Source organism: Etheostoma spectabile, chromosome 17, assembly GCF_008692095.1.
Source record: "Etheostoma spectabile isolate EspeVRDwgs_2016 chromosome 17, UIUC_Espe_1.0, whole genome shotgun sequence".
Taxonomy (NCBI): domain Eukaryota; kingdom Metazoa; phylum Chordata; class Actinopteri; order Perciformes; family Percidae; genus Etheostoma; species Etheostoma spectabile.
In genome coordinates this window covers 20,130,003-20,156,099 of record NC_045749.1, presented here as the reverse complement: position 1 = coordinate 20,156,099, position 26,097 = coordinate 20,130,003, and the positions used below count along the sequence as shown (strand labels likewise).

General features: G+C 41.0%; 1 protein-coding gene across 1 annotated transcript in view; it reads left to right on the top strand.

Annotated features, from left to right (window-relative positions):
- LOC116705402 (gamma-aminobutyric acid receptor subunit pi) overlaps positions 1-26,097 on the top strand; it is a 69,975-nt gene that overhangs the window by 21,542 nt on the left and 22,336 nt on the right. The window contains exon 3 of the mRNA XM_032541560.1: positions 19,146-19,258. Within this exon, the coding sequence (XP_032397451.1) occupies positions 19,146-19,258 (113 nt within the window). The remainder of the gene's footprint in view (positions 1-19,145; positions 19,259-26,097) is intronic.

The window sequence follows — 26,097 nt, the reverse complement described above, 5'->3', positions numbered from 1 at the left end:
ATTTAGTTGTGATGATGCAAAGGGTCAGGGTGACACCAATCACCACAATTCTGCAAATCACTTGCAGATGAGTCGTTTATGTATGAGTTATTAAAGGGTAACAGTAACAAAATAACACAACAAATGCATGTTCGAAATCTAAAAATTACATTGACAAAATGTGAATGATTTTTTTATATATATATATATAAATATAGAAAGAAACTTCTAAATGGTGAACATCTGTCATCTGCAGCAGGGAGTGAAATCCACTCTTAATGCATATCACATCATTTGGTAAAGACTCATCTTAGAAGAATATGTTTAACGCTGCCAAGAAACGCACAGCAAAATGCATTTTCATATTATTTCATAAAATGATAGCGGTGGTAGCCTATGTGTTTTTATTGTTAATCTGTCATGAGTTGACGTCAAGGTGCTCTCACAGAAATAAAGAGCAATAAGTCCATTACACCCGGTGGTTCGTAGGGTTGAGCGGTATTAGCAGGTTTCTAGTGAGAAAATTGCCTTGCTTAGGGAAAATATAAGTGACAGAGGTACCATGAGAACTCGCTGTGAAAATGGAATTGGCAGAGAAACCCAACCACGGGAAGATATTGTTCCAGATAGGAGACATACAATTAAACTTAATGAACATGAAAAACTGGTTTTCACTTCGCTCTGCTGCAGATAATGATAAATGATGAATTTCAAATAGGCGAGGCAAGGGAATTTCTAGCCTAATGTAGCTGCTGTAGCAAAGACAAAAGGGGGTTGTGTGAAATTCAAAAGGATCTCAATTACAATCGTATTTAAATTAAGACAGGGTGTAATATATGCATGTGTATGTCTCTGAGAAAAATGATTTTTCTTAGATAAAAAGTTCAAATAATGTCTTAAAGCCTTCTTCCTTGACTTGTCTAGGAGGTTATTTTGCTGCCAGTAACTGTAGGAAGCTTTGAGTAAATTCTCTGGTAAACTAATGGATGGGTTATCTTGTGTTTCTATGGAAACAGCTGCAATACACATTTGAAAGCCACTTACTATCAAAGCCAAAGTCTAACCTTGTGTTTTTTTGTTTTGTCTTTCAGTCAAGCTTCAAATGGTTGCATCAGCTCAGAAACATCAGTGGTGTTACATTTTGGCAACCCTTGACAAGTGACATCAGCGAGCCGCCGCGAGCATTAAGTTGTCAGGGGCAGTCAAAATGACGATCACTCTTCCAAATCAATGTGCCAGAGCACTAGTTGGAGTCCAATCTCCGTTGTGATACGAGCTCTAGGAAGCTTTCACTTCAACATACCTTCAAACTGCATGAAAAACCATCTGATTCTGAATAAAAGGGGAAAATAACCCACCAACCCACATTTCCATTTTCATTTTAAATCCACAACCTTACCTACTCCTCATAGACATGATAAAGGTATTTACTGTAAAAAGTGACGATACAACACTATTCATTTCCCCTTTAAAGTTGCTACACTTTCAGTTTGTATTGATTCTAGCGCCTAGTTTTTTAGAGTTTTTTACCACACCTGCTGTCGGAAAGCTCTTTTCTTTACTGTGCTGTATTACTGAGTTAGCGTTAACGAGAGGCAATATGATCAAGATGAATGTTTTGTTCAACCAGAAAATCTCGCATTCACAATAAGAGAATAAGTTACAGATGCATCTTTGCATTTCGAGTATTGCATACTTTGGATGTCTCACGAGGCATCACTGTCTCTGTCACAAGTCAAAGGATTAAAAGTTTGTTGTAGCAACCGACATTATAATAACTTAGATTAACGTAGCACTCTTAATGAAACCAACGGACCCTTTACACATTTACAGTGGGACATGGGAAAAGAAAAGTAGGCCAACATGAACACAGACTAAAAGGACTTTGGTAAAATTAGAAAGGCATTTACGGATTCAAACCTCCGGATTAACAGTGAAAAGAATGCTTTTCATATAGCTTTTAGAAAGATCTCTGCCCTGGGTTGATTTTTCCAGCAATAGAACAGAATTAGTTTTGGCAGGTAGATGGCGCTACAGTAACACATTCTGACGGGGCACAGATTTCTTTGTAACACCAGAAAAGTCTGTGTTAGCAAATGCCAGCGGAGCTGGGTAAAAGGTAGCAGGAGATTTCTTTATATAGGCCTAATTGTATTTTAATGTTATTTTAGAAGTTATCTGTAGTTATGGCTGATGCTGGGGCACAACCATCACAAGAAGAAGGAAATTAAATGAAGAACAACTAAAAGCTCAAAGAGAAAACAGGCCAACACGCGAGTCACACTCAGTCAGGATATCAACAGAAGGAGACAATTATGGGATGTAAATTAGATAAACTCATAAATTATCTTTACAGTGCAAAATGTGGTTGTACGTCAGTAGCCAACAAATAATTACTTCACCCCTTCCATTTAGCGCAGACATTATAATCCTTTTAGACTTTGGCAAAGTAACTTTCATCCAAACGAGCCGTCCTGTGACCAATCGGAATGTCTTACTGAAGCCGTCAACCTGCCAAAAATAATCTGAATGAAAAGCTATATAGAAATAGCGTTCTGTCTCGTTTGCTGTTACAGGTCATTTAAGACCATTATATGAAATATGACAGAGCTTTAGAAACATGATAGTTACATATAATCACTTAAAGATCCAATGGCATGAAAATGTCACTTTATGTGGTTTTTTTTAATATGAGTTAATCCCAGCCTGCCTTTGGTCCCCCAGTGGCTAGAAATGGTGATAGGTGTAAACAGAGCTCTGGCTATCCGGCTCTGCCTTTGAGAAAATGAAAGCTCAGATGGACCAATCTGGAATCTTGCCCCTTATGAGGTCATAAGGGGGCAAGGATACCTCCCCTTTCTCTGCTTTGCCCGCCCAGAGAATTTGGCCCACCCATGAGAGAGAGACATCATGGGTTTCAAATTAGCAAAGTGGCAGTTGGTCAAGGCCAGACCCCCACCCTCCACCTTGACCCCCCCTACCTCAAAAGCTACAGACTCAGAAATGGCACATACTAAGGAAAGCTCGTTGTAGGACTGGCTCTAGTGGCTAGAATTCTGCACCAAGGCTGAATTTGACATCAGATACAGTATTAGGGGACCACTAAGGTCTATATAAAAGAGACTTCAGATACAGTATTAGGGACCATAAGGTCATATAAAAGAGACTTCAGATACAGTATTAGGGGACCCCTAAGGTCTATAAAAAGAGACTTCAGATACAGTATTAGGGGACCACTAAGGTCTATATAAAAGAGACTTCAGATACAGTATTAGGGACCACTAAGGCCTAATAAAAGAGACTTCAGATACAGTATTAGGGGACCACTAAGGTCTATATAAAAGAGACTTCAGATACAGTATTAGGGACCACTAAGGTCTATATAAAAGAGACTTCAGATACAGTATTAGTGATCACTAAGGTCTATATCAGGGGTCTCAACCTCAACTTTCTTGGGGGGCCGCTGGAAAGTAGGAGTCTGGGTTTGGCTGGGCGCATCAAGTATTCCAAAAAACAACAACTATTTCCTCCAAACAGGGCGCGTGAACTGGCCGGTGCTTTAAGCCCCTAGATTGATATGGTTGGTGAATCACAAACAACAGACATCACATTGTCAAACCTCAGGCATTTGCCGCAAAGAGTACTTAGCTAGCTTGACAACCGTTACGCCGCTGTCAGGAGACTACTACGGTAGCCCATAAGTGACAAGCGCAATGACAAAAAGTTTCAGAACGCGCGGGCCGCACTAACACTTAACTTTGATGTCACAGCAGGGGCCACAAAAATCATCACACGCGGGCCGCAATTGGCCCCCGGTGCCGCGAGTTTGAGACCCATGGTCTATATAAAGAGACTTCAGATACAGTATTAGGGAACCACTAAGGTCTATATAAAAGAGACTTCAGATACAGTATTAGGGGACCACTAAAGTCTATATAAAAGAGACTTCAGATACAGTATTAGGGACCACTAAGGTCTATATAAAAGAGACTTCAGATACAGTATTAGTGATCACTAAGGTCTATATAAAAGAGACTTCAGATACAGTATTAGGGGACCACTAAGGTCTATATAAAAGAGACTTCAGATACAGTATTAGGGGACCACTAAGGTCTATATAAAAGAGACTTCAGATACAGTATTAGGGAACCACTAAGGTCTATATAAAAGAGACTTCAGATACAGTATTAGGGGACCACTAAGGTCTATATAAAAGAGACTTCAGATACAGTATTAGGGGACTACTAAGGTCTATATAAAAGAGACTTCAGATACAGTATTAGGGGACCACTAGGGTCTATATAAAAGCATCCAAAGAGCACCATGTCATGGGAAAAAACAATGAGGGCTAGACAAAGTTCAAACATCCCCCAAAAAATCTTTTATTCAACGTTTTTAATTTCAGTATTTCTAGCTTTTAACAACACAATTGTTTTCACAATAGTCCTCTTGTTGCTCTCTCACTTGTACTTGTACTGAACCTCTGGGGAGCTTTATGAACTTTTTACCTGGTGCATCACACATTTGAATCTCCCTCTAGAGTCTTCATCCGTCTAACTCTCTGCACTGGCTAACTTGACTGATTAGTTTCTCTAGTTGAAGTTGTGATTTTTTTTGTGAGCCGCTCCATCAAGAAAATCACTTTCTTCTCTTTTCTTTCCAGATTGTACTGTAAGATTAACCTGTAGGTCTGTTGGCAAAGGTTTTGATGAATGCAGTTGCCCTTTAACAAGAAAGCGTAAAGGTCAGAGCTGATGAAAGCGATTGGCTACTAATGATCCACACTTTCCAGCTCATTTACCCAAATAAAATGTTACAGGTGCCTAGTGTAATCTTTCAGAGCATTCTGAGAGAGCTATTACTCTCGCAACACATTATCACGGAGCATGTTCCAGCTTTCAAGTCTTCCCTTCAAGATATCATATATAAGTGCTTCTTGAGTGTCTATGTGCTGGATGCAGTGTGGAGACTTAACGCAGCATGTAACTGTGATGATAGTTTGCCCATAATAAATCCATCACAACTTTAAGAAACCCATATTAAACAAAATAATCACTTCAAATCCCTGCCTTAAAAAAAATATTTGCACAACGATAGCACGAGAATACAATTAGACTCTTATTATGCTTGCCCTGTAGGTATTATCATTCTCCATATACCCAAATTTAATGTTTCAGCTGGGCAAAAACTCTATTAAGGGCTGCTTGACTAATCCTAGAATGATTTAATGTGCTGTCATATGGATGTGATGAAACTGAGAACTATTCTCCTCTGTTTAGTTCTTTGGCAGAGGCTCAACTCACGTTTGGCAGCTTTTAATTAGAGACTTAAGGGTGATGGAGGAGGTGTTCTAACCTGGACTGTGAGGATATTTTTAACTTCAGCGTGTGGTTGATCTTCACAATTTTCGGTGAATTCAGCCCTGTAACACCTTGGAAATACTAAGAAACAAATCTATTGTTATTCCACGGTTCAATCCAGGAAGCAGTGAGTTGGTGTTATGTGCATCCACATTTTGGCACAGCAGCTCTTACTAGCTGTCTGTTTTTAATAACTATTCATATTCAAGGGGTTTCCTCGCTCAGAGTGGGTCTTTGGGGGTGACTACACATGGCAGCAAGCATGATCAGTCCTCGTACACTAAAGGCAATGAGTCTTTGTTACCTTATCCGACAGAAATCTATGTGTTTACCTCTTATTTCTGACAATATGATGAACAAAATATACATAACGCTTAAGTAAAAAAAATAATTAATATTATTGAACGTCATTTACATTCAAGCCATTGCCAATGGCTGTATTTCCCAGAGAGAGTTTTTCTCAGGTTATTGTATTTCTCATTTTCCATCATGTTTTTTAATCCTCTGTGTCCTCCTTGGCTACTAGCAACTGGGTGGTTATGGAAGGCTTGAATCATGTGGACGCACCTGTAGTTTTGTTATCATTGTTTGTTTGAAATCCTCATGGGGGGTGGCCAAAAACTACGCACTATTGTATAGTGGGGTTTAGTAAAAGAAGAACGGGGAAAGGACACGCTACACACCGGGGAAGCGACACGTTACGCTCCGGGACACAAGCTCCGGTCTCTGGGGGACGCACCAGTTGGATTTAGGAAAATAAGAACGGGGAAACAGTGAGTTGGTGTTAACTGCACGCCGGGACACAAGAACGGTGAAAGGACACGCCTCACGCTGGGACACGATCCTGTCTCTGGGGTGAAAATCCTGTGTTTTTTGACCCACCCGAGCCAACCTCCCTACGTGGATTTAATAATACTCGCTACAGTAGCCATGAAACATACTTCCCATTTAAATACATTATTTAAAAAATTGTCCTTACCAACACCCCCCCCCCCACCCCCCCAAAAAAAAACAAAAAACGTGTCATTGTCCAATAGATTAAATAACGTGACCATTTCACAAACTGCCATGAGACTGGGTCTGATGCTGGCATCAATCATCAATTATTTTTGAAATAGTTTTTGTTAAGGTTGGAGAAAAATGTCACATGAAACCTCCACGGTAATACAACGGTAATATTGTTTTTTATTTCATGATTGCTCTGAATTGAGAAGAATTGTTGCAAGTTATGTGTGGACAGGTTTGGTTTGATTATCACGCTTGTTGCTCTGTTTCATCTGGCATAAAAAGAAAAAAAAAATAATTATCCTGATGATGAGATTTTTCTGGATGGTTACATTTTTCTTTCTAACTAATGAGTTTTCTCCTCAGTAATGACTGAATTTGGCGTTTAATGGACAGGAAGAAATTGCTAAGAGTACTTATAAATTACCCACAGAGGCATAAAATGTATCTCTCACTTAATAAAAGTCCAACTTGTTGAGTGCGATCTTGGCAGGATGACATCCACAATTTCAGAGCAACATTTCATTCCATTTGGGATGGTGCAACAGAGAAGATCAGGGGTCACTAAGTCATAAGGACACATTAGGGACATTCCAAAACTCCAAACATTGCAAAAAAGGTTTTTATGCTTGGCAGTAGTGGAAAGGTTCTCCATCTCCATTTTTGTCCACTTATCCGTTGTCGGGTCACAGGGGACCCCACACTTCCCTTTCCTGACCCCCATTAACCAACTCTGAAAGGGGGATCCCGAGGCGTTCCCAAGCCAAGATGGAGATATAATCCCTCCACTTAGTCCTGGGTCTTCCCTTAGGCCTCCACCCAATGGATCTGCCTGGATCACCTCTCTTGGGAGGCTCCCAGGGGGCATCCTTACTAGATGCCTGAACCACCTCAACTGGCTCATTTCGACGTGAAGGAGCAGCGAAAGTGGAACGTTGGGTGTATTGATTAATACAAAAATATAATATAATATGTGCGTGCAATGGAAAAGGACTAAGGGGATAACTCATGACACATATGGAGCGTCAAACTTAAACATCACCGAAACATCAAATCAACATTCCTCAAACTAATACATAATACATTCTCCATTGTTTTACATCATTTTAGGCTCTTTATTACCTCATCACCTCTATTACCTCTTCTTATTGTTTCCCCATCCTCTGCTATCGTTTAATTGCATCTGACTGAAGAAATAGCACCAACTGTTTCTTTTAATTAGCCAACTCCTCATTTTCCAATAGGAATAACATGTGGATGGAAATTCATTCCTTTACATTTTTCTGAAAATCAAGATAATTTCAGCGTGAACCGAATGAACCAACGTGGTGGGCTGACCAAACGACCCATGGCAATAAATGGAAATATATTTGCACCAACACATCCCTGTCCCTGTTGATGCACAGGGATCTTTATCATATCTACAGACGTTTTCCTTATTGTTGCACTAAAGGAGAATTAGGACGAGGATACATTGCTTGGTTACTCATGAATCCCTTCTCGGGACTTCTCAAATGCAGCCATGATGTTCTTGTGACACTGTCTAAATAAAACACAAAGAATTCAGTCTTCAGCAGTAGGGGAGGACCACAAAGTTCTCAAAGTGTTTGCCAACATGATTTGATATTGTATAGCTCTTGGAAGATTGAGTTACTTCATGTCAGTAAAACCATTTTCCTAAGAGGCATTCATATGTGCATCAGTATTTTCGAGACAGAGGAAATTGCATTATCTTGCAGCGCTGTCCATCATTTTCTTTGGCACTTAAGGGAGGTAGTACAGGACCTACTCACCTGCATTACAACCCAGCAATCCACCTGAACCGAGACACTCAGAAGACACATTCAATCAATAACTCATGGCTGATTCTCATGCTCTATTAGCATGGGACTAGTATTGCCAGGGGATCTGATGTAAGTTACAAATTCCCCAACCCATATCTGTGTGAAGTCTGTATTTCGCGCAGATTTACTGACATTATCCCCCACATATGATGTCAAAGCTTTCTTTTATGATTGCCAATGCAGCCAATACAACCTCAAATCCCAGAGATGCCGATTCAACCTCTGTGTTTGGTGACATTGGTGGAATATTTACTTGACAAATTACAGATAAGTCAGATTCAGAGGTGATTAAGATCACAGACGATTCCCAGGTAATGCTAGTTCAGGTAATACTAGAATAGGGGTTTAGACTGCTATCTCGCTATAAATTGAGTATCCAGTGTAATTTCTGGCAGGCCAAGTAGTCTAGACGCCGCTAACTGCAATTGGCCGACAACACAGTTGGTCAACTCCTCTCCCTTCTAAATGGCTACACTCTAACGGGGCGCCCTAGTTAGTTTTTTCCTAACTGCTTGCCGCTTGCATCTTTAATGGCAGAACTGCATAAAGAGAGGTGAGAAACAGTTTGGATGGAACATCAGACTGAAAGCACGCCCGCAGTGCTGGCTACAGCCGGACGGATTTGTCTCACAGCAGGCTCACTGAAGCTGTGTTTAATCACTCTGAAAAACTCTCTGCAGAACATTTTCCTGAGTTCCTCCTGTCAAATCCTGCTCCGCTTGTTGTTCAGACATCCATACGCGTCTTTTAACATTTTGTATATGTGTCTTCTCTTTTGTCGAGTTGCAGTTTATCAGCACAACGGCCATGAATATTCTTACTGTTCATACGCTTTCACAGCTTTGCTGCTCCTAGAATGACAAACTGCCGGTGGAGAGCAGTCTCGTATAAAAGTCGCATCTGATGTACATTAACAACGCAATTAACACACGCATATGCTGTGAAGGATAATCCATCCATTTTACCGTGTGTTTCATGATACTGGCTCGTTTCTTAATGTGCTGATGCTGTATTGATTGATTAAACGCTGTGTGGTTATAACAGGGCAAGTTCCTAGTGTAAAGTGAGCGATCCTTCAGCGTAATTGGCAGGGGCTGACAGAGCAAAGCACTTCATTGACAAATCTCACCCCGCCCCTTCAATAAACAGCCGAGCAGAGTTCCCAGGCCTTCATGACACCTATTGTTAATGAAAACGAGGTTAATGATATAATGGAATAATATATATGTATAGTTAGGGGAAATAGCATTTGATCCCCTGCTGATTTTGTTCATTTGTCCACTGACAAAAAAATGGATCCGTCTACACTTTTAATGGTAGATTTATTTGAACAGTAAGAGACAGAATAACAACAACAAAATATGACCTCTCTGCAAAACATGACTTAGTACTTGGTGACAAAACCCTTGGTGGCAATCCCAGAGGTCAGCTGTTTCTGGTAGTTGGCCACAAGGTTTGCACACGTCTCAGGAGGGGATTTTGTCCCACTCTTCTTTGCAGATCTTCCCCAATAATTAAGGTTTCCAGGTTGACGTTTGGCAACTCAAACCTTTAGCTCCTTCCAAATTTTCTACGGGATTAAGGTCTGGACACTGGCTAGGCCACTCCAGGACCTTAATGTACTTCTTGTTGAGTCACTCCTTTGTTTCCTTGGCCGTGTGTTTTGGGTCAATCTCATGCTGGAATACCCATCCAAGACCCATTTTCTAATGCGCTGGCTAAAGGAAGGAGGTTCTCACCCAAGATTTGACAGTACATGGCCCCATCCATTGTCCGTTTGATGCGGTGAAGTGGTCCTGTCCCCTTAGCAGAAACTCCCCCCCAAAGCATAATATTTCCACCTCCGTGTTTGACGGTGGAGATGGTATTCTTGGGTTCATAGGCAGCATTCCTCCTCCTCCAAACAGTTGAGTTGATGCCAAAGAGTTCAATTTTGGTCTCATCTGACGACGACACTGTCATCCAGTTGTCCTCTGAATCATTCAGATGTCCATTGGCAACCCTCAGACGAGCATGTATATGTGCTTTCTTGAGCAGGGGGACCTTGTGGGCGTCCTTCACGGCGTAGTGTGTTACCAATTGTTTTCTTGGTGACTATGGTCCCAAATGCCTCAAGATCATTGACAAGATCCTCCCGTGTAGTTCTGGGCTGATTCCTCACTGTTCTCATAATCAACTCCACGAGGTGAGATCTTGCAGGGAGCCCCAGGCCGAGGGAGATAGACAGTTCTTTTGTGTTTCTTCCATTTGTGAATAATCACACCAACTGTCACCTTCTCTCCAAGCTGCTTGGTCTTGTCTTGTCGCCCTTGTCTTGTCGCCCATTCCAGACTTGTGTAGGTCTACAATCTGGTCCCTGACATCCTTGGAGAGCTTTTTGGTCTTGGCCACGGTGGAGAGTTTGGAATATGATTGATTGATTGCTTGCTTCTTCTCAGCTCGTTACCTGTATAAAAGACACCTGGGAGCCATTCATCTTTCTGATTGAGAGGGGGTCAAGTACATATTTCCCTCATTAAAATGCACATCAATTTATAACATTTTGGACATGCGTTTTTCTGGATATTCTTGTTATTCTATCTCTCACTGTTCAAATAAATCTACAGAACCATCATTTCTTTGTCAGTGGGCAAACGTACAAAATAAGCAGGGGATCAAATACTTTTTTCCCCTCAATGTATATATATATAATATATATATATATATATATATATATATATATATATATATATATTATATATATAATATATAAGCAGCAAAGCGCTATACATTTGTATCTGTAATAATGGTATTTTAACAATAGGACACCTTGGTATCCAGGCAGAAGTGATGATTATGTTCCTTCCCTTTTGATGTGTTAGTGTTAAAAATCAAGTTTCCACCTGACTTGCCTTAAGTGGGAACTGTCAATCACCAAGAAAACCACACCCCTTTCCAAGCGTATATAACTCCGCCCTGCAGGCCTGTGACACTCTTTTTCCCTTCAAACTAACCAGGCAGAATAAAAAAAGAAGTGATGTGAGTCTAATGGACTTTTTCATTGTATGACACTTATATTTGCTCACGTTGAATGTTATGCCTGAAAGCTAATAGATATTGATTGATTTATGTTAGATTGCAGGGTGAAATCCTATTTGAATTTATGAGAAAAACCCGAGTACAGATTGTGGATGCAATGCAGACTGTGGATGCATTACTGATGTAAGTCAAGCTGTATCCAACCTAATTTGTTCTGATTTATTGGGCATTTAGATATGACATTTTCAAAATCATCCATTCATCCATCCATCGATCCATCCATTATTCACTTGCAACCCGTGTGAACCCCATCAGATGTTCAGTGAACCAAAACCACCAGCATTTAAGAGTGTTTTCAGTTAAGTTATAACTGAGACTAGTAGCCAGAAGCATATAAAAGTGTTCCATCTACACTTGCAGATTTGCCTGAAATAAAGTCATACAATTTTTTTGATGTACGACTCACATTCTTTCTGAGATTCAGACTTCAGTAGGCTTATGAAGACAGTAAATTCTGTATTCAGCAGGAGGGAGTTCTTCTATTCTCCTATGTGGATGGGGCTTAGGGAGCTGCCTGGGATAGCATGAAAGGGAAAAAACAGCTGCTTCTATCCACAAAAGCCTGCGACATGAACTCATGAGGACTTTTTTTTTTCTTTGTGGTGCCTGGTTGCCTGCCTCTGCATCTCAGAGCCTGGAGTGGCTGAGGGGTCTGAGGACGCCTGGAAAGTCCCTGATGAACGAGAGAATAATCTCTGAATATGAGAGCAGCAGCGACTTTCCTCAAATCCCATTTCACAGCGGCAAAAAAACTGATTATTCCCCGCGAAAAACGAAAAAAAAACAGACCTTTAATGGAACGTGACAGGCGAGGCATCCAGTGCCGAGCGAACGTTTCTAGCAGACATTGAGGATGGAGCTAGGTTGTATGTTTTACCTGCAGCATGTCACTAGACAATGAGTGCCTACCCTAATCTATAGCCTACTGTACCAAGGAAGTCTCGAGGGCACCCTTCCTGCAGTGCACGAGTATGGAGGGGAAATTAACCCATCAATTTGGCTTATATTTGATCTAGGGCTGTGAATTAGGACGCAAATGTCATTAGTTGTCATTTGAATATGAATACACTTGATTCCCTAACCTTGAATGTCAACCAAGGACTTGTTTTATATGGTTTGTCGAATCATACGTCCATGACTTATTTAAATCATAGTGCCATAACCCGCATAATTGGAACCAATCCGTCAAATTCTACCATCTAGGAAATTAAAGTGTGATGAGATGCTTTGTGCTATTAATTTGACTGACGATATAAGGAAGGCAACTTAACTTTATAGTACTATGACCTACAGTAGGGTCTTTATAACTGATTTGCTTGTGGCAAATCAAGAAACCCATCTGGAGAAAATGAATCGGGGGACCTGTGGGTGTGCAACTTTGGGGAAATGTTAAAAAAAAAGGGATGGAACTACACTCCTATCTTATTAAATTGTATTCCGCTCAACAAATTTGTAAATGCTCCTCAATGAAGTACTGTATGTTCATCAAATTTCTCCCGTTGCGTATACAGAACACATGCGTTGAATTCCTTTGTGAAGCTCGAGCGTCATGGCACGCTACGGGGATTTCTGCAGCAGAGAGGAGGCCGGCTGAGAGTTTGGGGACCAAGGAATGACATGAATCAATGAGAGAAGAGTGAGAAGCGGGGTTGGAATCAAACACACTGCCAAGTGGGAGAAAGAACAGATAGGAGGAGAGGAAGAAGGAGGTCCATGGTGAGCATTACTCAGTTCTCTGCAGGGGATATTTTCAACTGAATTAATCTGTTGTGAAATGTGCATGTGCTGTCAGGACTGATGCCTTGAGAGTTTGGGAAGAAGAGTAAGAGTGTGTGTGCGGGGAGTATATCTGGGAGGCTGTGTCATGAAACTAGATCTGAAAAAAGGCGAATTCCCCCACAGGGTTTGAGTCCTTCATTCCAAGCCACCCTGTATTACTCTGTCTGAACCTATTCCTCCACCCACGCATCCAAACACAAGACACATCAGTGTAGCCTATAGGTCCATAGAATGTAGAGTGTGTCGGCATAGAGGCTATCCTGTGGTGGTGGAGGTGGCTCATGCTTGTACCACATCCGCAAGCCAGATGTTCTGTAAGTGCAGGACTACGCAGTTTTACAGACCTTGACATATTTTAACTTGAAGGACTCTCAGAGAGCGCAGACTTCTGCCAGAGCTGGATTTCACTATGGTAATGCAGTGGGAATTTTCTAAGTCGTTAACACATTTTAAGGATTACTTTGACGCCATGTGAATGCAGCACACATGCCCTATCTCACAATGTTAATGAAAGTGAAACATTTTGGTGAAACATTTTGGAGATTTGATTCCTTTTAGCAGAAAAAAGCTTAAAATGCAACTTGCTAGTACAAGGTAGATACTAGCAAGTTAACCTGCAGAAATAGATTGCAAAGCTTATTTCTTTTACTTATTAGTTCACCCTCCTGTTGTCCTCGGGTCAATTTTGGCCCATTTTCAAAAGGTTTCTGTATCGGAAATGTGTCAACAATTTGTCAAAAATAAAAATTGTAGACACAGGCTAATTACTGCTAACTAGCATACTAGTTAACGTTAGTAATTAAACCTAAACAGCTAATATGAGCCAAAACTGTCTGCGAGCTTCTCCTGATAATACGGTGATTTGTCGACTATGCAGCAGCAAGTCGCGTGGTAATGACACAATCGTTAGCCTATTTTTACAAAAAGGTCAACAACATAAGATATAAGGTAATGGAGCCTTTTAGACATTGTCGTATTTATTTAGAAATGAACAACGGACAACTAAAGTTTTATAACGCTTCAGATGTAAAGTTATTCTCTGTCAAAGTGGGGCCAAAATGAATGGTAGTCAATGGGATGCTAACAGCAGGTGAGGACTTGCATTAAAATGGCGCCAGAGGAGCTACGCTTCGTGCACCCTCCCTTACCCCCTTGGTCTATCCCCATGTCTTTTTATTTTAATTTTTTATCCCATGTTTGCTCTGTTATTTATTTTTTTTTTTTTTTCTCCATGTCACCTGCGGGGCTACGTGATTTCTTTCTAAACATTATGCGACAGGTAATTTGGTTTGATACTGTTTGATACTGACTTACAGTAAAAGAAACATTGGCTAGCTGTTTTCCCCTGCTTCCGTTTGCTTATGCTAAGCTAATCACCTGGCTGCAGCTCCATACAGAATTCGTTGCACAGACATGACACATGGAGGTATTTATATTCTCATCTTACTCTTAAAAAAACGTCATTTTCAAAATGTTCGATCCTTAAAGCTACACAGTACTTAATGAAGTGATTTTTTTCTACTAAATGTAGAACCACCAGTACATTTGTTGGCAGATAGTTTCTGATTTCTGGACTACTGGTGTTTTAATTCACACAGTGGATACAGTTTGGCCAGCAGTAATATGATGGGTGCAATATTTTGGCTAATTATCATCATCATTGCGCTGTCAAGTAACCCAGACATTGACTGTTTACACTGTGAGAAAGAGGTGCGGAGACAAATGACAGATGACGAGAGAAGCGGAGCACAATAAGCAAACCCAGGGGCCCATTACGGAAAATAGTGGAAGACACAAACAGATCATTGTCTCCTGCTGGCACTTCCTTCCAACCAAGTTCAGAAGCCTTAATAAGCAATTAGTTGGGACTGGCCAATTAGCACATTAGAAGGAGCTGTTTGCACCCACAGTGTCATGTGTCTGTGCCGATAACGGAGCCGTTTCAAGTGCCAGGACAGATCAGCTGATGTCGTGCAACTCAGCGGCTCGTATTGACATCCTGTCTACCTAGTTGAAGTGTTTCTGTGTGAGATGCATTCTTGAAATGATTTTGCATCTCTTTAGCGTCACTATAAGTGTCTGTAACTCTGGGGGTATTGTGCTGCACTTAGCATAACTTGTCAATCACTGGGTTTACTGATCAACATAGATAGATAGATAGATAGACAGACAGACAGACAGACAGACAGACAGACGACAGACAGACAGACAGACAGACAGACAGACAGACAGACAGACAGACAGACAGACAGACAGACAGACAGATAGATAGATATTTATTGATCCCAATAAAATGGGAAATTACAGTGTTGCAGCAGCAAAACCAGTTACGCAGCACAGAATATAACTATAGATGAAATACACATACATACAATATACTGTACATTAAATAACAATAGGATCAAATACAAGAACAAATATTTGAATATACACAAGTTGAGAATACAAAAATGTGCAACTGCTTAAATAGTGTGATAAAATGGAAATAGACCAATTGTGCAGGTTGCACTTAGTGCAGTATTGTGGTGTCTCAGAGTCTTAAATAGCATAACATCTAATATGTTGATTAGCATGACACAAATGACAATTGTTTGCATTTTAACAAATGCATTGCCCATCCATTTTAAATATAGCCTGTGAAGGTTGTGAGGGGGCTAAATCTCATCTCAGCATGCGGTGGGTCCGAGGGAGGGTCCTCCCTGGACAGGCTGCCAGGGCTTACAGACAGAAAAACACACTCACACATACAAGAAAATGAAGTATATCCCTTATCTGTTAAGTTTGTGGGTGGAAACCCAGCTGGTGTGTTTACATGATGAAGTGTAAGGTGCTACTTATTCTTCGCTTCCCTATGAGTGCACATTCAAAAATCCTGCAATAATATTCATGCTATTTATGATACTGTAAATATGGCAACCAATGTACAGAAATCCTCCTGGACTTATATAGCACATTAAAAAAAAAGTCATTGTTGTTTTTTAATTTCTATGTACTGTATGTTTTTGCTGCTGTCTTGAAACCAAGCAATAGCCGGTGACTTATTATTATGGCAGAGGCCTTCTTCAGCTCAGTTGAGTGCATTCAACGTTTCATCTTTTTATTTTTTGATGGGCAGCCGGTGGGCAGGTATGTCAGGTCTGTCAGCATGCATTGTGGGAAATTGTGGACTCTGTTTGTATCTGGGGAGAAAGAGACCCTACAGTACATAAATATGAGTGATGTGTGTGTGTATGAGAGAGGTTTATGTGTAGGTGGTGATGGTGCAGTGGATGTGACTCATGCCTTTGGTGTGGGAGATCCAGGTTTGATTCCCACGGTGATGCATCGACCAAGGTGTCCCTGAGCAAGACACTTAACCCCTAGTTTCTCCAGAAGTGTGCGATCTCTGACGTATAAAGCAATTGTAAGTCACTTTGGATAATGGAGTCCGCTTAATTACATGTAATGTGAACTTCCCTCAGCGTCATGCTGCCTTGCATATGAATAACAAAAAAGGAGTTGCTGATTCTGGGTGGATTATAACAATGCATCCTTTTTTGAGGATGTGTTTTTTTCATTGTCAGGGCTCAGTGGATAGCGACTGTTTGGCAGGTCGGAGAGCTGAGGTCTCATCCCCGTCTGCAGGTGAAGGTTTACACATCCAATAGTCAGAGAGTCTGGGGATTTACAGATATTACACAGTTAGCACACATTCTGGTCAAAGAAGCTGTGTGGTTGAGGACCACAATGGACATAAGTCCTGGATTTTATTGTGTTTTTATCCGCAACTGTAGTTAATACAATTAAATCAAATCGAATTCATTGTCAGACCGAAAAACTCTGGCAGACTTCAAAGAGGATTAGCTGCGTGGCTAATGGTTAGTGCTAGAAATTCAATTCCAAGATGTACGGCACATTTAGTATGTATGTTTTTTTGAATTTCTTTTAATCTTATGTTTTATTTTTTCGAGTTGCTATCCTTATATGTGCCACTACAGAGGCATTTTTTTTTCTCATCAAACCCACTTATACATTTACACAGATGCAAAAAAAAATGTGTGAATGTGACGAGGGTCACACAGGGCGACCCAGATTGATAATGCAGTGTGTCAGAGGCAGAGTGCTGCCAGTACCGTTACTAACGTGGCTTTCCCATCCCAAGTGTGTTGCCTGCTGAAACAACAGGCTGGGAGCTGTGAGTGAGACTTTACACAGCATAGCAACAGGGTGCCACGGGGCGAGATAAGAGTCTAAGCTGATTTGACATAGTCAGGTGAAACAAGTTCTGAGTTTGGTGGGGGAAGATTGTTTTTGGTGCTTTTCGTTTTTTTTTTTAAGTCTGTCTAGAAGAGCTTTGGCTCAGCCTGTCGTTAAATGGGGAAGAAATAGAAAAGGACTGGTGTGTCCCGGTTTCAGGAGTGGCAGGTTAGAACCCAAAAGCAGGAGAAGAGATGATGTTTCAAAATGTATTTAAAGTAAAAACAGTAAATGTAATAAATGCAGAAAGATCCTCACATTTTAGAAATTGGAAACAATCAAAAAAGATCTGTCAATCAACTGAGTGTTTTGGTGGCCAGACCGCTCAGTTGGTAGAGCAGGCGCCCATATATAGTATAGAGGTGTACTTCTCAACGGTCTGGGATTCGACTCCGACCTGCATGCATATCCTTCCCCCTCTCTCACCCCTTTCATATCTTCAGCTGTCCAGTCAAAAATAAAGGCTGAAAATGCCCAAGAAATATCTTTAAATAAAATCCCCTAAGTTTTTAATCATCTAATCATTTCAGCTGTACTTGAAGGCCTGTATGTTGTTGGGTAGTTGGGTAGTAATTTATACTAAAACACAGTGCTTGTTGAACTACATGTGTTTTGTGTGCAAACAATTGCTAAAGTAACTAGCAACCAAAGCTGTTGGTTGATTAATGTAGAGGAGTAAAAAGCACAATAATTCTCTCTGAAATGTAGAAAGTAGAAAGTGGCATAAAAAGAAAAGACTTTTGTAAAGGACAAGTACCTTACATTTGTAAATAAGAACAGTTCTTGTGTAAATGTACTTAGTTGTACCACCACTGCTAATTAACATACTGTACAAACAAAATCAACACCAAGAAGAAGCTGTGTACTGCAGGGGCAGATATATAGATATATAAGAAAAGCTACTGGATTACAACTAAAAGGGGTATCTTTATGGAACAAAATAGCTTGAGGAACCTACCAATTATCATATCACATTATGTGATTAACTTCTTTACAGCAATTAATGTATCACAGTTAAAAATAAAGTGATGCTTTAAAACATGTAGCATCGTCACCCAATGATGAGTGACTAAAGGTGTGGGTGTTTGATGACGATCTGTGATAAAAACCCCATCTCCTTGCATATTCTCGCTCTCCTTGTCACGATTTGACCAAAGCAGCGTAGAACTGACAGAGGGGACTCTGAAATCCTGCCAGCATATGTAGATGAACGTTTTCTGCCTTTTCACAGCTCTGTCTTGCCCCAGCCCTCTTCCATCATTGCACGTGCCCCCGGGCTTTCTCTACAGAGCAGGCGTTCTGTATTAAAGAGCCGAATTATACACAAACCAACAACACACACACACCACTGGGGAAGACGCAATGAGTGTTCTCTTCCCGGCCGCAATTGCCAGCACAAATATCATTTCCCACAATCGAGGGCCTTTAAGGATAGCATTCAGAAACAGCGGGGGGGGTGGGGGGGGGGGGGAGCTTTTGAAAGCAAATGGAAATTTTGAAAGATGAAGTGAAGGGGAAAAACAGAGAGATGGGTGGTTTGAAAATTCTGAACCTAAATCAATGTAAGGCATCTAATTAAAGAAGAGTTGTATTATACTCTTGTTTCTCTTCCTTTAGTTTTTCCATTTCTGCCATTTTAATCTCCCGTCTTTTCTCCCACTCCCAACATGGTTTCTAAGATTTGCTGTGGAACCCAATCAACACCCTGCGGATTTGGTGAACAGCGATAGGCTCGTGAAGAGGAATTCGCCTGGCAAATGCAAAATGTGGGGAGCGAGGAAATCTAATACTGGTTCCTGTTTTTCTTTCTTTTTTCCTTTCTTTCCTTTCCTTCTTCGGTCTCGTTCTTTCTCTTTGTTCTCAGGTTGTTAGAGAGCTCGATGCTCAACGCAGAAGTGAAGGAAGGAGAGATTCTACCTCCTACCATTCAGAGGCTGATGAAAGGATACAACAAGTACCTCAGGCCTTTCTTTGACAGTAAGGAAACTGCAGACACATGGCAATGATGAAACACTCAGGGGAAATGGGTTTGACAGAGAACGAGAGGGTTTCATATTGCAATTTTGTGCTTCTGGTTCCTTCTGAGTAATAAACGCTGACATATTTGACTATAATGCATTTATATATTATGAGATGAAGTCAAGTTTATCTTTGAAATTGTCCCCCAATTACGTTGGGTGTAATGAAACAATAAGGAATTAAGGCCTGTCAGAGTGCATGACATACTTAAATACTAATATCTTTATAAATCTGAAAATGTAATGTTGTCAGTAGCTTAGCCAAGATAAGAGCTGCTAGTACGCAATGTGATTTAGATTTCAATTTTCAGCTGGCGGCCACGTAGAAGCAGTCTTTCCCATTGTACGCTTTCAGAAGAACAATGGTCTGTCATGCCCTGCAAATCCCTCGCCACGTTATTGTTCTCCGCTCCAGGAATCCGTCACACGCAAACACACATTCACACACCCACACACATGTATCTGCACACAATGGAAGAATTTCCATTGATTGTATTCATTCCCTAAACCTCAAGAAACTAAATCACCCTCAAAATGCGTCACCAGATATGTGATACCTGTAGTGTTCTAAGACACAAAGGCGTACATAAATCCATGGGTGGGCATTGGTTTTTGTAAGCAGGTCCAATGAAAACAATAGACAGAGTGTAGGTTATAAGCACATCCTCTTTATTTATTCTATATATACTGTACATATGCACGTCACGCAAAGACATAGCTGTATTCCGTTTCTTGGGCATTACAGACGGAACACAAAAAGTAAAATATGAAGCAACATTAACAGTTATTATATTTAGCAAGTCAGAGGAAACGCAGCTAACCTGGGCTGGGAAATTGAACACGATGTGAACATGAGTTCAGAGAAGCAGAGTGATATATATATATATATATATATATATATATATATATATATATATATGAGATTTACCAGGATCTCTGTCTTAGCTTTATACCAAGCTCTATGTTATACAGTATGTCTTAATCATGGAAAAAATGAAGAAAAAAAGTTCTTTTAAATTTTTCCTATGAATAATGAATGAATTGTGATGTAGGCTTATGCTCTGCCATTTCTCCTCACTCAGGGCTGAGCACAACACACAGAATTAGTTCAGAGACATGTATTTTTGTTGACAGGCATGTATGTTTCGAGGACTATCTCACATTTGCACACATTACGTTTTTTGTCGAGCTTCACGCTGGCTTACATTGAAATTGTTTTTGGGTCTACACCTAACACGTTCAGAGTGAGCGGATTTTTCTTTTTTATTTAAAGGGCTATCGGAGGAGTTTGGGGTCTTTAGTCAAAAAAGACGTGACCCTCCCTTCACCCGTAATACATTTTTCTTGTCATGGAGCTTCAGGGAAGTTGGACTCAAGTGCAAGATTGCAAGCACATGAGTAAGCTCAAGGATTTATTGTAATGAAATCCAACAAACAAAATAGGAACAAGGTGGACACTACACAGACAATCCAAACATAATACAGTGATCTGACAACAGCCAAGGGGAACACAGAGACCAAACACAAGATAACAAGAGACAGGTGACACAAGGGTTGGGAACAGGTGAAAGACATCAGACAATCCCAAGGGCGGGAAAACTAAAGGCAGGAAGTAAAAAACTAAAGGCAAGAAGTCAAAATTAAACAGGAAACAGAACATACAGAGGCATGACTCTCCCCAACGATTTATTGATGCCTTCTGTTCTGGTTTGTGCTTGGCTAAGCTGTACAGATAGCCACTGTTGTTTTACAACCATGACATATACAGTATGTCTAACCATTGCGTTCTCATCTTAAACATCAAACTCCACTGTTATGGCAGCCATTTGAGTAGATTTACTCAGTAATATTGTTGTGGAAACACATTAACATGGAAACTAAATGCACACTTGCTGCATTACTTCAAATACTATGTTACTCCTCCAGTAAAGTAGTGTTCACATGAAATAAAACAGTAAAACATTGACACCATTCAACAAAGCACGCTGGGTCATAACAAGTTCAACATGAACTTATATATGAACTAGTTGCTATGGACTTGTCACTAGGATTCCGCAGTCATTGTTTATTTTAACATAAAGTTGCCAAAGCTGAACATTATCTAATTTCTACAACCCTAACCCTAACCCTAAACCCTAACCCTAACCCTAACCCTTGGGCCTGTGCCCCGCGCAGCACCCATCCAGGGTGGTGCGTTTTTACCCTAACTAACCCTAACCCTAACCCCTAACCCCTAATCCCTAAACCTAACCCCTAACCCTTAACCTTAACCCTAACCCTAACCCTTGGCTATCCATTTCTCAGATGAGCATCAATTTGGGAGCGTGCACGCTACCACTGCTTCCTTTTTGAATGCCTTGAAAAGGCTGTCGTTTGTACAATTTCACAAATAATCACCGAAAGGATATTTGAGATGTGGCTGCAGCATGGGGACCCCCCCGTCTCATGTCCTCCCAGCCGGTGCTGTCTGCGAGCTTCGACTTTTCAAAATTAAAGCTTGCGTCTGGTCCCAAATGTTTTTGTATGTTGGTGTTTTATTGTGTTTTTGAACTAAACAGTACGGCAATCATGCTAATGAATACAATTACTAGCAAAGCAGTTGTGTTTATGGGTGTGTTTATATGTGCAGTTGGGATTTATTCAGTTTGGGAAATCCCACGGTCTCTATAAAGCTACAGCTCAAATTGACTGGCTGACTAAACAGGGAGGGACCCATCTGCTAGCATAAGGGGCTGAGACTGAGAGAGCTACATGGAGCTACATGGAAAAATATGCACCAAACAAGCAACTTTGAATGTTGCTGTTTTCATGAATACAAAAGTTGGGTGACCCTCCCCCATAGAGTAAAAAAAGTTGGGTGACCCTCCCCTCTAGACTAAAAAAAGTTGGATGGATTCCATAAATACTGAACGGTCCTTTAAGCCCTGACAAAATGACCTGGCAACACCAGGTGGAGGAAGAGAGGCTGTGCTGCCAGAGGAGCCCCTGACTGAGATTTATCTTCACAGCAAGTCACTAAAAGGTTCTAAAAAATCCTTAAGTCTAGCGAGAAATCCATGAGTTGGCCACACTGCGGTATGTGTGTGTATGTCAGAGGTCTAGGCCAACAAAACCTCTGAATATCCACATCCATTATATATCCATTATATATGTAATATCCATTACAGAGGCTCGTCTAGGGCAAAGGTGGGCAGACCCAAACCCCCCCACGCCCGAGTGCTGTCATCATGCGCTCTCCTCACTCTCTGTTGTCATGGCATTTTGAGCCACACACAGTGCAAGTTGAAATATTTTGTTGCAGAGTTTCACTGCTTGTCAATGTCATCCTCTGGCCAGATTGCCCCAGGCACAGCCCGCAGGTTTGCTCAGTGCAGTCCAACCACACAATTCTAAAGCCGATTGCCCCCTTACTCAAAATGTAATCATTATTTCTTATGCTCAAGTAACCTTAAAGGATTAGTTTGACGTTTTGGGTAATACACTTATTCACTTTCTTGCTGAGAATTAGATGAGGAGATTAATACTACTTTTACGCTTGTAGGCTGATTGTAAAGCTACAGCCAGCAGGCCTTTAGGGCAGCTTAGCATACACTGGAAGCAGGGGGAAGTAGTCAGTTCAATGCTGTCTTGTGTTGTTTTTTTAACACATATTAATGTTGGATGAATTTTGTTACCTTTCGACAGAGCCAGCCTACTTCTTTTGCTTTCAGTCTCTATGATAAGCTAAGCTACCTGGCTTCTAGCCATATGTTCGAATATATACGGTTCAGACATGAGAGTGCAATCTTCTCATCTAAGTCTCTGCTAGGAATCAAATAAACAGGTTTTACAAAATGTTGAACTATAACTTTAAAGCCAAATATAATTTTGAGCAAAAAAAATGGTTTGATGTTGTGTGAAGACTTGAATATGAAGAAATACACAAACTGTCTGGCTCAATTCAGATACCTCCTTAAATGCACTTGCAGTGCAGTACGTACATTTTGTCAAGGGTACTGTTGTCTCTTTTTTTCTTCTTCTTCTTCTTCTTCTTCATCTTTTTCTTCTTCAGTTTAATGGTAAATTGCAGCCAGGCAGACCATTACCCCCACCTACTGTCGTTCGCCCGTCCAGTGTTCTCACTAACTGACGACAGTATAGTGATACTACGGTACCTACGGGAAGGTGATTAGTGGTCTGACTATGGTGAACGAGATAAGTAGATTCTGAGATTAAAGTAAAAAGTCTGAGAATAAAGTCAGAATTCTGTCTTTAATCTCAGAATTCTGAGAATAAAGTCAGAACTCACATACATTTTTCACCAGCGGCCCTAATCCTCTTCCGTAGATACCTATCGGAAAAAAAACATGTACATGTACATTTGTATCGTTCTTATCTCGCTGTTCAAAAATACGTTGGTAGTCCCGTAGCTTCTGCTCCGTAGCATAGCTGCGTAACGGCAAATGCTGGCCCTGGAGTGTGAGTAGTGTCCAGTGATCTACGCTCAACATTCGGGTCACTTTGAGTGCAATATCTGGGTCCTCGTAGACAGTGTTGGGCAAGTTACTTATAAAAAGTAATTAGTTACAGTTACTAGTTATTTCAGAAAGTAACAAATGCGTTGTGTGTGTGTGTGTGTGTGTGTGTGTGTGTGATAGAGCGAGGGAGAAGTGAGACAGTGATAGCGATTAGCTTTCGGAGCGAGTAGCCACTCTAGAGTCACAGAGCCTACGTTTTCTGACAACGATTTCAAAACGATTTTCATAACGCCATACCTCTTGTCTCTCGTTGACTGACTCGCTTGTGTTGTTCGTTCGTGATTGGCTTACCATGAAATTTTACCCAACCTCAGCCAATCGCATTCATGCACTTGTCTCGTGCACGGCCCACTAACCAAGGAAGAAAAAAAACTCTCTGCCTCTCGGCTCAGACGTAGTTGGTCTGATGAAAAAAAAACTGCTTCAATTATTGTAACGCTCAGCATTTTTTGGCAGTAACGGGAGAAGAATAATCAATTAGATTACTTGTTTTTGAAAAAAGTAATGCCGTTATTTTATAACCCGGTTATTTCCACACATCGTCACACATCGTCAGTGTGAACGCACTATGTACTCAAAAGAGCAAGTGATTTGAGACCCAATGAGACACTTGGTTACAGTAGCACATGCTGCAACTACACACCCTTACACCTCTACAGTGGGCACACACACACAAAGACACATATCTACAGTATGACAAGCAGGCTCATTAGTCTCTCTTACATAAATGAGAAATTAGTAAGTGAGATAGAAGGAGAATGGCAACGTGAAACATAACCGAGCAGCAAAATTCTCCCTCTTTTACGGTGAATCAGGGAGGACTAATTTCCTCAAGGGAGTTCACACTCAACAGACTGCAGCTGTGGATGTGCCAGAGATGTGAGGTCTTTAGCGCATTTAAATATGCTATCCTTTAAAAAACTTTCATTATACAACACTATAGATAGATAGATAGATAGATATAGATAGATAGATAGATGTTTATTGATCCCAAGAAAAATGGGAAATTCCTGTGTTACAGCAGCAAAATCAGTCACAAAGCACAAAATATAAATATAAATGAAATACTAGGAAAAATATACATACATACAATATACATGGAATAATAATACGAATAAAGTAAAAATAACAAATATTGGAATATGTACAGGATGGGGGAACAAAAATGTGCAAATGCTTAAATAATATGCTAAAATGTAAATGTAAATGAACCAAATGTCCAGGTTGCATTAGTGCAGTAGTGTGGTGTCCAAAAGTCTCATCTACCACCCAGAGATGACATGTTAAAAAGTGTTATTGCTTGTGGAATGAATGATTTTCTGTAGCGGTCCGTGCGGCATCGAAGCTGTCGGAGCCTCTTTGAGAAGCTGCTCCTCTGGTGGACCAGTGTGGGGTGGAGAGGGTGGTCTGGGTTATCCATGATAGATAACAGTTTGTTCAGTGACCTCCTCTCCACCACAGCTTCAAATGTGTCCTGTTTGCAGCGGATCACGGAGCCAGCCTTCCTGATCAGTTTGTTCAGTCTGTTTTTATCGCTGGCTCCGATGCTGCTGCCCCAGCAGATGGCGGAGGAGAACAGGGCGCTGGCCACAACAGACTGGTAGAAGATCTCTAACATCCTGCTGCACACGTTGAAGGATCTCAGCTTCCTCAGGAAATAGAGTCTGCTCATCCCCTTCTTGTAAACAGCAGTGCTGTTGATCGTCCAGTTCAGCCTGCTGTCGATGTTGACACCCAGGTATCTGTAATCCTCCACCATGTGCACGTCACCTCCCAGGATGCAAAGGGGCTGCGGAGCTGTTCCTTTCCTCCTGAAGTCGATCACCATCTCTCTGGTCTTATCTACACTCACCGGCCACTTTATTAGGTACCCCATGCTAGTAACGGGTTGGACCCCCTTTTGCCTTCAGAACTGCCTCAATTCTTCGTGGCATAGATTCAACAAGGTGCTGGAAGCATTCCTCAGGGAGTTTGGTCCATATTGACATGATGGCATCACACAGTTGCCGCAGATTTGTCGGCTGCACATCCATGATGCAAATCTCCCGTTCCACCACATCCCAAAGATGCTCTATTGGATTGAGATCTGGTGACTGTGGAGGCCATTTGAGTACAGCAAACTCATTGTCATGTTCAAGAAACCAGTCTGTGATGATTCCAGCTTTATGACATGGCGCATTATCCTGCTGAAAGTAGCCATCAGAAGTTGGGTACATTATGGTCATAAAGGGATGGACATGGTCAGCAACAATACTCAGGTAGGCTGTGGCGTTGCAACGAT